Source organism: Rhea pennata, chromosome 6 (assembly GCF_028389875.1).
Source record: "Rhea pennata isolate bPtePen1 chromosome 6, bPtePen1.pri, whole genome shotgun sequence".
NCBI classification, from domain to species: domain Eukaryota; kingdom Metazoa; phylum Chordata; class Aves; order Rheiformes; family Rheidae; genus Rhea; species Rhea pennata.
Genome location: NC_084668.1, coordinates 13,172,354 through 13,185,117, shown reverse-complemented (window position 1 = coordinate 13,185,117; position 12,764 = coordinate 13,172,354). Strand labels below are relative to the sequence as shown.

Here is a 12,764-nt window from a genome sequence, read left to right as displayed (position 1 = left end):
AGATTATTATTCATCATGTTTATACAAGCTTAAACAGAGCTTGATGTCATCATGCTACAGATGCTTACAGGCTATTTTTAAAGTTGCATCTTTACTGCAAGATTGCTTCAGTAAAAGTTATCAGTCTCTTTAAAACAATAAAGAGAATCTTAACACACAAATGCTCAGACACTAACAAAAAAAAAAAAAACACCTTGTCCATCCTTCAGGCTTACTCCTTCGCACCTACCTTTCCCGGTAGTCATTCTCTGCAGTGCTCCGGAGATGCTGGGGAAGAGCGCTGTGCTCCCGGAGCAGCCCTACAGTACATGTCTCTCAGCAACTTAAGCACCAGCAAACTCTCCACCCTCCCAAACGACTCGTGTGTGAGACCTAGCAGGCGATTGCCACCTCTCCTCCAAAATAAAAGCCTGCCCAGCGTTCAGCTGAGCACCGTGCATCTTCCTAAGCCTGTTTGCTCACATCGCCCCCCCTTCACTCTTTAAATTTAAAGTATTTTTAAAGCATGAGACAGTTATTTAAAAAGTTGTGTAACAGTAAATGAGCAGAGCTGGTCTTGTCCATTTATACCTCCCACAAATACAAATTATCAGTCCTTCTCATTTGAGTATCACTGATACCTTACTGCTTTCTCTACCCCCACACAGGTAAAGGGGTCCTTCTTCCTTCCTTTTTTCTGTCACAGGAATTCTGAGTCAATGAAATGAATTTTCTATTTTTTTTTTATTTCAACCTTAAAGTTGAATAGTCATAGTCAATATTCATAGAATGCAAGCCATGACGGAAAGCTAAGTCACATAGAGGCATGAATCCAGAACAACAGAGCGCAGTGCCTGTCAGTTCAAAATGTTTTTGTAGTATCAGGGAAAGTACCCCTCCTTCCAGTCTGTAGTTCTGGTGCTTTGAAGCACACCCACAAACAATATCCCACTCACAACACTTGGGCTGTTCTTCTCCTTGTAATATCAAAATAGCATTCAGTGGATAGACTTTATTAGTAGTATAAAAAGAAAAAGCTAGAAAAGTTCAAGTTTTCATCTAATTGTCAAGTTCTCAATCTCATCATAAACATGCAAATTTAGGCAAAAAATAGCATATTTACCTTAAAGAATACTCTTGAATAGAGCTAGTGCTGTATTTAAGGTAACATTGCTCTTTCTTTGTACACTTTCAGTAACTGGAATTCTTGCATTTGCTATTTTAAATAGATTAACTTAGACCTCAACAAATAGCATTGCCTAACACAAGCAGGCAACTATTAGAACTGCATCATCCTTTTTCCTTACTGTGTAAGCATACGCAAGGGAGAGATTTCAGCTCCAGCCTTCTGACTCCATCTTCTGCTGCCATTCCCTTGTAGCCCAGCACTAGTACCAACCACCTCTACTATCCCCAAATCTTGTTATCCTAAAAGTCAAAATTCAATCAAGTTCAAACTCCTCTCTACCCAGAGGTACCGAACAGGCACGCCTCCCAGTGTGAAAAGGACTCCCAGAAAGGCTTTGACTTAAGTAGAAACGGAGATTTGATATCAAGAAATACCGCACTATGATTTTGCAATGATCAAAAGCATGAAAATACACCAAAGCACTTTTGTTTACCAATAGCTTTGGTTTGGTGGTCATTTCCTGCCAGTTTGCATCCAGGAGACAGTCAAGCTCCAGGACACATTAAGAACGAATTGAAAACTATGTAATTTTCTGGAGCCCAAGCCTGATCCAAAGACCGTTTAAACCCATGGAAAATCTGCGTGACCTGAGCGCAGGTCCTTCCAGACATCAGGCCGAGAAAAACAGAGCAACATGAATTTCTCTGAGTAGAGTAAAATCTCTGTTTATGTCCAACAGCCTCTCCCCAGATCACAACTAATTACAGATCATCACGCAATGCCACACGAAGACAGCCGCAGACTAGCTGGCAATTATTGGCTCTTTCATGCTGAAAACCTATTTCTCCCAGGGGAACGAGACATCTGCATAATTAGCAAAAGCAGTTACACAAAAAATAATTAGCTTGCTGAAAGCCTGAAGGGGTAAAAACTATAATTTTTGCTTCAAGAGGCTGACTAACAACATGCAAAATAACAAAACACAGACAGACTATGAGTTATTGTGAAATCTAACATGGATTTTAACTCTATATTCTAGCTATAAGGCCTTCGGGTATCCTGGCAACAAGCACATTGCTTTGGCATAGCAAGACCTCCCCATCTTAATGGAACACCTTCGACTACTGTGCCAGCCTCCCCCAAGCCACGACCCTTGTGTGATTCTTGCATTAAATAAAAAAAATCCTTTTGTGTATCTAGATACACAAAAATAACCACGCATTTCAGAATAAACTCAAAAGGAATACTAAATGATCACAGTCTAAGAAAATAAGTATATAGAAGAAAAATGGAATGATTTTCAAAGTCTTACAAGATTCACAATCTGATTAGAGTTCATTATTATGTTTATACACGGGATCAGAATATGCCCTATTATTTTAAAAAACAATATTAGTTGACTGAATAGATTTTTGTTCATTTATCGTCTCTCAGCAAGCATTAGTTGTTTAAGGGAAATCTTTAATGACTTGCAGCACACTTACTAACCTCCAAATTTCTCTTATCTACAGAACTGCTGCTGCAGCTCTTTCTTTTATTTGAATAATTCTTTTATTTAAATTATTTCAATGACCTGCTAGAGAAAAGTTATCCAAAACAGTAATCTCAGGGCTAAAAAATCAATTTTAGTCATAGTTCTACTTTGATCATTTTGTTTATTTACTTAGGCAAATTTTAGAAAGGGGTGCTCTTCCTGCCTGCCTACTGCTGTTATATGCTATAATAAGTCAGGTCTGACAACTATTTTCAAATCCTGTTGTAATCAGCACATTCTGGTGCTGACGGAGCCCAGTTACGAGCAGTATTTTTAGCCAACAGTTTGCTCACAGTTACCCATCTCAGAAGTACAAAATCCAAATATTCAGCCACCTTAAAGGTTTAAAAAAAAAAAAAAAAAAAAAAAAAAGCTTGATCTGCTGAGAAGTCGTGATATAACTTCAGTTATATTTTGCCATATCAAAGCCATGCTTTAACTCCAGATAACAAAAAGTCCTTCCTCCAGGGGTGCTGGTTTCCAGCCAGATCTGTTCTGCAGTCAGGACCCTGCTGACGGCACTGCTGCTTTTCCCACCCCATGCAGCGAGCAGTTCAGTGCAGAAAACCCAGGCAGAACAAGGAGACACTGCTCCTTCTGCAGGACTATTTTACACAGACTAGTGCTTCTAGAGCTGCAGTCCTCATGAAGGTATGTCTGCCCACCTCCCCAGACCTCCAAGACGCTAATGCAGCCTGTAGGGCACTAGAAATAGTACAAGCTAGCTATGAACGGGAGCCAACGGGAGTTGGTAAGACATGGTACAACTCCACCTTGTTGCTTGATCTAGGGCAGGCCACAAAACACAACGTTTAAAGTGCTAGGAGCTAGTCTATGCTTACACATTTGCCACTACCACTCCGCAACTAGTAGAAAGAAATTTCCTCCTCTGAGCTAGAAGTTCTCTCAAAAATGATTCTAAAAGCAAGCAATACATATAGACTACTTTCTAGTTCTTAAGCTTATCCCCCCCCCCCAAAAAAAAAGCCATCACTTAAAAAATATATATACATATATACTAGCCACAGGCAAAAAAAGAAAAACAGAATAAAAGCTTTGATAACTAGCTCTTAGCGGCAGTTACAAACACAGGAAGTACACAAACTTAGACACTATAAAACACAATCCCTAAACAATACAAACTTTAAAATGGAATAGAATTACATTCTTATTCTATTGAACTATTACACTATTATTACATGTTTGCATTAACATATACACTTCCTTCTGTGAATCCCTTCCATGAAGGGCATTAAATTGAAAAAGTTTAAGTTATTGATAAATTTACCTTAAGAAAAGTTGAAACAGAAGTTCTATTTCCCTAATGAAACTCGTAAGGAAAACAGCTTTAATAATGTCCTAGTGTTCTTGAAATTTGTCCTTCATTGACTTCTGATACTACTAGGAAGTTAGAAAGTCTAACTAAACATCAGTTTCATTTTCTGCAAAAGCTATGTGCATATTTCTGAATAATCTTCCCTACTTGCCTTCCCTAACAGAAAGCTTGTTCCGCTGCCATTCGGATGCATCACCAACACAAAAATTAAAAAACACACAAGGAGAGAATACAAGCATTTCTACTCACCACTTGAGCTCTGGATCATGTTTCCAGACTTTTGGACCTCATCGAATTTTGTAAAAATTACATTCAACCTGTTTGAAAGTCAAACATTAAAAATATGAATATCTAAATTTGATTTTTAGGATCCTTTTCATTTAGGATATCACAGGAGGAATTCTGCTTCAGTGAAGCCACTAAGAGTTTTGCCAATAGTGCCAATGAGGATGGAAGTTATGTGTAGTAATACGAAGGAAGAAAAGAAAAGAAAATGCAATAGCTGATAAGAAAAAGATAAACTGAAGGACAGATACTACAGAGACATCTTAGAGATATGAACTGAAACATGACATTACTGAATGAGATATGTCTCATTGTAAATACACTTCCATTTCATTACTGTTTTGTTTATCTTTTAGCTATCTGCAGAAACAGAAGGAGGGGAGAAAAAAAGCAAGCTTGATACAACATTCCTGTTTGGCCTTGTCATTTTCCATTCGTGTCATAGGTCTGCTGGAGTGGAAGATCTTTATTACATCTCTTTATTCCTTCCTAGAGAGTTTATTAGTTTAGGTCACTTTGTAGCAGAAGTTTCCACTGGAAAACAAGAGAGGCCATAGTACTGCTTCCCTGTGCACCCCACCTCTGTGGAACAGTACTTGCACATTCCCTCCTCCCACTGTGCAACAGCATGCTGCCATCTAGTCTTTCCTCAGGTCTAACAGTGTCGAAAACTTGACTCCCAATTGCCCTCACCTCCCGTTAAAGCACTGTGCAGGTAGCACAGCCCCAGCTCTGGAAGAAGAGAGGCAGGCAGCAGGATCAAGTAGCATAGAGCAAGATAAGGCACAACTTCTCCGTAACTGCAGCAGAATTTGGTTGCTGGTATCACATATACCCACTAGTGTGACAGCAGCACTGGTACCCCGACTACTGCTAGCAGACAGCAGAACAGGTTATACCAAACCCATAGCCCAGTAAGACCTTGAGAAGTTCCTGCTGCTCTTGGGGCCCTTCAAGTAAGTTCCAGAGCTACAAACTAGTCCTTACAGATGTAAGGTCAGATCATCCTCACCCAATCTCCCCCAGGGGCCAGTAAGAGGAGACAGGACTACTCATCTCCTTACTGTGGGCAGCTGCACTTGAATATCGCCTTCACAGCTCTGTCCTATTGCTGCTCTTTTTCCGCTCTCAAAGCTTCCCGGTACCCTCCCAGACTGCCCTAGATCCACGGCTCTAGCCTTGCTCAGCTGCGCCCCAATCTTGGGAGGCACAGAGCACCTTAACAGCACAGTACCTTGACTAAACTTCCAAAGAGCTCAGTAGCTCTTGTCTGGGGCTAGATTTTCAAAAGCATTTAGGATTCCCTTTCTCAGCTCCTCAGTCTCTCAGCCAGAAGCATCGGGGGAATACACATGCAGCCTTTGCACACAACCTGTTGCATCTGAACGGAGGAGACTTCAACAGAAGCAGCATCACCTTAGAGTCTAAAGAGCTTCTGAGCAGTACATGTGCTTGCTCTTACTGTAAAATACTGACATATGATGTTTTAATAGCCAAACCACTTAAATCCTGAATAGTACCTGAAGTATGAAGCCAATCCAATGAACTGCAGGGTGAAAAAAGACTGGGCTCTGGGCTATCTCTTATCAAGTCTCAACTAAGCACAGATTTAAAAAGTAAAGAATTAAAAGACCTCTCGGTATCTTTTCTTTGAGAATGTGAACTCCAGGATCACACATCCTCTGCCTAGCGCCTACCTCCAAGAAGATGACAACCATTAGTCCAGAAATTACTATCATGATTTGACAGCAAAAATAGAGGGACAGACTTTTTTAATCCTTGAGCTGGCAATATTGGCTGTGGGTGTTCTTTCCCTAATGACATCCTCCTAAATTGCATATAAACAGGCTACTCTGAAATGACCTCTCTACACATACAGAACACAAAAAAACAAAACAACTCTTCATTATCTAAGTTCAGTAGATTTCTAGAATAATTTTATTGGATTTTTAGTGGCCATAACTTTGAAATACTTAGAGGTAAGGGATCACATTAAATGAAACTTAAGTATTTGTAGGAAGAAAAAAATAATCATAATCAGAGGAAATGTTTCAATTAACTGCTTCTAAAACCTGCTAAAGCAAGGAAGAGAACAGAGAAACCCAAACAGGCTGGAACATAAGGACGTTCTCAACTTACCGAGACTGGGGCAGTCCTTTTTTACTGAGGTCAGCCCTTACGCGTTCACCAACATGTCTGTAAATTTCCACAAGGCTGTTTATTGCTGCGTCTCGAACCTGAATGAGATACAAGAGAAATCATCTTAATTTAAATAAACACATCCTTACTTTTCCTAGGAGAAAATTTGCATATTTCTCAGCAACAACAGTTGCCTCTATATACATGTGATCACAGCGCTCATGAAGTAGTTTCCATTTCTAAATTTCAGATTATGCAGTATCATCAGAACTATTTTTTACCAAAATGGCAGCCAAGATGCAAGAAGCTGAAAGATTTGCCCAGAAACATGCAACGCATTAAGCTGCCTTTCCAAATTTCATTTATTGTCTGCAACAAGCAAGTTTTCTGAATAAAAAAACTTGGTGAAAGACAAGAATAGACATCATATTGTTAGGTTATAAAAAACATGATTTTTTTAAATGCAGTCTCATAAGCTTGTTTTTTATAAATGTTGACAACAGAAGACGGAGGGAGAAGTAACCAGTCACCTGTGTCACTATGTCAAAAGCTGAGGAAGGCTCAGTACTGAATTCTCCTATTGGAGACTAAGAATTTCCTAACCAAAAATTCTCAAAACTACTGCTGTAGCCAAGTTGATTCCAGATCTGAGACACCAACCTGGATGACATTACCCAAAACGGAGAAACATTTATATAAAAATACATGTGACAGAAGAATAAAGATATGCATACCTAGTTCTTTGGGGGCCCACTCTAAGTCAACAAGAGCTTTGCAGCAGTGTCATGGAGCTACAATTAACATCTCCTAGCACCTAGTCGCATACTTCTACTGAGCAGGAAAAGCCCAGATACTTACTGCAATCCAAGGAGTTTTATGAACATCAGGAATAATTAGTGCACAAGCTATATGGAAAATTATTCAGCTTAGATTCTTAGCTGAATAATTTTGCATGTTTAAATTGCTTTGCAAGACACTGGCTGCCAAGCACATCCTTCCCCTCCAGCTCCCAGCAGAAGGGCCACAAATCTGAGTAAAGTGTCACCTCACCAGTACACTGAAAAACAATCCCTCCATCAGACACAGCAGGCAGAAGGTAAACTATTTGCTCTGCCTACAGCACCTACAAAGCCATGCACTTCTGCTTGCTTCTAATTCTGCACACACCTGCACAGAAAAGGTTCCCAAAGCAGAGGCTGTTGGATGACTGCACTGAAACAACTACTGAGAAAGCAGAGCTGCAAAGGGAGCAAGAATCAATGTGGCAGCACAGCACCTCTGTGCCAACAGTCCAGCGGCTACCCCAGTGCCTGCACACACCAGCACCAGATGCAACACGTTGTGCATGCAAATTAAAATCCCCTACAGGTTGGAGCCAAAGTATAGACAGGCAAGCACACACTACTTCCTAGGAAAACATGACTAATACTTGACTCACCCTTCCTTGTTTTTTTTTTTTTTTTGGTTTTGTTTTTGTTTATTTTTTCTTAAGTTTAAATCCTAACAGCAGGCTAACACTAGTCAGGGCTCTAGGGCACAGTTCCCTGGTTCGCAGATCCAGCCTTGCCCTCCACATCCAAGGGCAAGGGAGAAGAGGTCACTCAGGATAGCAACGCGTGAGATCAGGTGTGCAGGAGCCTCCTGCTCACACCTGCTCAGGACAGCAGAGGAAGAGACCAACGTGTGCGAAGGACAGAGTGTACTGTGCAAACAGTGCACGCTTCACACCCGGACACAGATCCCGGCACAACGGCAGATGTAGGACATTAGCCCAGTCTCAGTTAAATGCTATGGGGGAATAGTAAGTGCCAACTAATTGACACAGGCTCTTACAGCAAGATCGGGGGAAAAAAAATCACCCCTGAAGTACAGCAGAACAAGGCATTACAGCAGGGCACCGAAGCTAGATGGAAAGATGTTTTAAACACTCGGGCTGCTTATGTGAAACAGAGCATCCCTTCAAGCAGCTGTCCTGCCCCAGGGCTACAGGGCCTGCTACAAGGAGGGCAGGGACTCGGAGCTCTGCTCTCCCCACGTGGGTCCACCTGGCTGCTCTCCCCCAGCAGGGCAGGGCAGCAGACGTGTCAGCGCAGGAATTCAGGCCTGGCAAGCGTCACGCGCCGAGCGCGAGCTTCGTTCAGCCAGCTCCCGTCTCGCGCTCCCCCTCCGCAGCGCCCACGGCGGCGGGGAACCGGCCTGCCCCGACGCTCAGCCCACGCGCCCGCCGCGCCGGCGCGGCAGCTGAGGAGCGCTCTGCTGCGGGCCCCGTGCCGGGAAGCTCTGCTAGACGACACATGCCCACCGTGCCCCCTCCACCCGCAGCAGGGACAGCCCTTCACGCAGGCTCTCACACCGCTCCGACGGGTTGCGTGTGTGCAGGAAGTTAACCAGAGCTGCGCTGCCAGCACTGTGTAAACACCATACCCGACATGGCAGGAAGCCCCTACCACCACACTTCACCTTCCATAGCAGTAACCAAGCTTTCACGTTCATACTCTCATTTTTCAGAAAACAGCACAAGAGTAAATACGGTTTCACACAAGCTACTCGCTGGGTTATATGAGCTCCTAAAAGCTGCGTTAGTTTAAAACCAGAAAATCCCCCCTCCCAAAATATTTTTCCAAAAATGGCAGTAACAAAATAGCTTCTACTCCCGAAACAAAAGGGAAGGGATACTGTTCTTGACATGGATCTCTGCTTCTCCACCGTATTTCACCAAGAGAGGGCAGCATTGACCAACCATCAGCAGCTCTGGTCTCCAAGAGCTCAGAAAAAGGCACTATGCAGCTGGCAGGAGAAGCCTTTCCAGAGCCCAGCCCTGTTGAACCAGGAGTTGTGATCCATGATTTGACAGTAATTTGTGTCTGATCAAGTCGGGCTTTCCAGAGAGGCAGCAGGAGAGCAGGCGGGAGAGTAGCCTGCTACCCATTGCAACTGGGCAATCAGGATAGCGAGCTGTGCCAGGCACAGGAGAAAGGCTGTGGAGCAGGATAACACGCTCCATAGTTCCCTCACCAACCTTCTAGCTGTTGCAACCGCTCACCGTGATGGCAGGACCAGGGTGTCTCTGCCTGTGCAACAGAAACAGGAGTCCTGAAGCTAGCAAGGAAAGACTGCTCTGGATTTAGTCCTCCCCTTTATTTAGGAAAGGCCCTGACAGTCATGGAAACATGGCCAACTCCAGAATCCAAGTAAACCCAACCCCTAGCTGGCCACCCATCCCAAGCTCCCCCATCACTCAAACAGCCACTCTAGACCTGGCTTACATGCATGTGCCATCCATTCTGGCAGGACGAACAGGGATATTCAAAAGCTGCTAGTACTTGCTATAGATGACATTAATCCTAGCCCTGGCCCCCCACCTCCTCACTTCTCACCACCCTCACTCACATCTGATTTCAGATTAGATTACAAACTCTCCACAGCAAGAAATCTCCTCCTTGCAATCAAACAGCACTTAGAACAACTGGGTCTGCCCCAGCTTAGTATATTAACACTGCAGTAGAACTGGCTCTTCTGTGGCAGCAGAGAAAGTACCCAAAACGGATCTTTTTCAGTGAGTATTTTTTAACTTGGCTTATACTGCTGGTTTAAGGCTCCTATACAGCTTGCCTCCCCTCCATCCCTTATTGAAAAATCTACCCATGCAACTTTTGGCAGCACATAGCCAGGCTGTCAGACTGATCCCATCTGCCCTCCCTGCCCTGAGCAGTTCTCATCCGATGGTGCCGGCTGCTGCACTGAGCCCAGAGGGATCCCTGTAGCTGCTCTTGTGTTCAGGCAGATAGTGCTAGGTGCAAATTCCCTTTCCACAAAGATTTTCTTTCACAGCTCTGCAGACTGAGGGTGCTCTGTTGAACTCCTGAGACTAATTCACATGCTCAAATCCCATATATTGATACCTCAAATGATACCTATGATTTGATACCTCAAATCATACCTATTCAAAGCCAGCTAAGGATTTTTCATGAACAGAATAGTTTAAAATCCCCTATCAGGAGCACAGTTTTGTAATTTACCAGTCAAAACTCAGAGCTCTGTTTACTGACAAAGGTGGTGATCTGCAGCTTTTAGGAAGTGATTCACACCAAAAAAGCTTACCTGGCTGTTCGGATCTCCAAGTAAGTTACATATATGTGGCACTATCTTGCTCAGTGTTAAACTCTGAGCTCCAGATCTGAGAATAAAGAACAAAAGTGTTAAGTGAATTAATTAAGTGTTAAGTGAATTATGCTTTACATAACCTGCACTTGTAACACGTTCCGACTTACGCATTGAGTGTTGCAATAAGGCAGAGGCAAATCCCCTCTCTTGTTCGGAAATTCTTGTGTTTGAATCCTCCCAGCATCCTATCCCACACGTACTGCGGAAAACAAAGGCGGGTAAGATGTCAGAAAAGGAGGCGGGGAAAAGGGAAAGAGATTATTTCTCCAGCAAAAGTACACTAACATACCTGGAGTTTATATTTAAACTTTGCATCCATCCAAACAGAACAAAACAAGCAAGACGACATTTTTAGATACAACCAATTTTCTGTCCTTTGATGACTTCATGGTAACTTGCCACTAGCTAAAATAATAGTTTTAGCTATAGAGAAATCTTGTGCCTTCCAGCACCCAAACAAAACAACCACTGTGTCATCCATCTGTCTCTCCCTTGGGAAACCCAATTAACATGCACAAACTCCCATGCATATCCTGCCAACCAGACACATGCAAGAGCATTCTCAAACAAGGAGAAATGTCTCAGAACGAAGGAGTAGGAAGACAAGAGTGTTTCAGCCAGAGGCATAGGAGAAAACCTTCTATCTAACAGAAGGTGAAGAAGGTCTGTTAACTCCCACGAAGGGCCAGTTAGACAGTCATCCCAAAGACCTAACCACAACAGATCCACCACATTTAGATGAGGAGGGCAGCAAGCTAACTCCACCACCTCTGTGGGAGTCCAAGTCAGAGAATACTAATACAAGCCAACAGGAGCTCCCTGCAACTGGGGTGACACAAGCTGAGCTGCAGGATGCCTTTGAGAGCTTACGCTGTGGACACAGGAGACAGTGAGCCAGTTGCTTTACATCAGGCAGAGAAAGTAGGACTACTAGAAGATCAAAAAGAGGTCCTGAAACTGCTCCTTTTTAGATGGTCCAACTCCCTTACACAGCCACACTGCAATGGATTGTCAAGCGTACCTGAGGATTAGCAGCCTGTTCCATAATTTTTAGCAGCAAGGTCTGATCTTGCTCCCGCACCAAGTCTTTCGAGTCTCCCAGTCTATCAAGTAAACTCGGTAGCACTGAGGAAAGAATACAGGAACATTCATGACTCTGAAAGAAACTGTCACAGTTGCAATCCCTCTACTCTCCCTCAGTCTGGTACCAAAGTGGGCTCCAGTCCCCATGGGCTGCACAACCTGTGCAAGGCTACATAGGCACAGCCTGGGTGAGCCAAGCACACTCAGCTCCCAGCAACATAACCCAGAGTACCCAACAACTCAAAGGAGAGCACCCTCAGAGGCTCTGCATGAAGTTACAAGCATGGGAAACATTTTGCAGAGAAAACATGCTGCAGAAATTGGGGTACTCACTATGGCATAGCTCAGTGGGATGAGCAGCAGAGGGTCCAGGCACTGGAGTCTGAGAGCACCTTCAGGAAAGACTATGGGAAGCCTTTGTCCTGCCTCCCCACCCCCACCCCCCACCCCCAAACCCTGCGTATAGTTTGCATCCAGAAAGTATGCAGGACTGAAACCACAACTGGTTGACACTTGTGGAAGCAGCTGTGCAAGTCCTTCAGCCCAGATCTGTGTGCAGACCAACCAGATGCCCTCCCATGCAATGGGCTACAGCCAGAGCTGCACAGCCAGTCTCTGATCATGTAACTAGGGCCTGGAGGCAGCTCTAACCGGAACTGAAGCATCCTTAGAACAGGAAAGCAGAGGACAGTATATGGCTAATTACTTATGGCAGTAGCTCAGAGGCCAGTCTGCCGTTTTTATTCATACCTCAGGGATAACAGAAAAAGGCCCTTCAGCAGCGTATAAAGTCACTGAAGTACCTTATGAGTGCTCTCTAGGCAGGGGTGGAAAGAAGTTTTCACATGTAAGGTTGGAAAAAAATGTCTTTTAGGACAACAGATTGAATTTGAGTTGTTTGTTTCTTTGGTTTTTAGCACAACTGTTCAGCCTCCTTTCAAACTGAGTTTGCATAGATCAGCTACAGAAAAACAAAAATACACCCTCATACCTGCATCTGATTTCACATGCCAACCCAGTGCTGATTGAATGCTAGCATCAGATTTCCCAGAATGAGAATAAATTCATCTGACTGCTTCTCCTCCCACTTTTGAGGGTAGCATGCAGCAGAGGGG

The 12,764-nt window shown here is 43.5% G+C and overlaps 1 protein-coding gene across 6 annotated transcripts in view; it reads right to left on the bottom strand.

The window, feature by feature from the left end:
* CLASP1 (cytoplasmic linker associated protein 1) overlaps positions 1-12,764 on the bottom strand; it is a 189,457-nt gene that overhangs the window by 124,789 nt on the left and 51,904 nt on the right. For all 6 annotated transcript variants that reach the window (XM_062578537.1, XM_062578539.1, XM_062578541.1 and 3 more), the window contains exons 4-8: positions 11,588-11,691; positions 10,674-10,765; positions 10,504-10,579; positions 6,403-6,500; positions 4,228-4,295 (exon numbers count right to left, since the gene is read on the bottom strand). In XM_062578537.1, the coding sequence (XP_062434521.1) occupies positions 4,228-4,295; positions 6,403-6,500; positions 10,504-10,579; positions 10,674-10,765; positions 11,588-11,691 (438 nt within the window). The remainder of the gene's footprint in view (positions 1-4,227; positions 4,296-6,402; positions 6,501-10,503; positions 10,580-10,673; positions 10,766-11,587; positions 11,692-12,764) is intronic.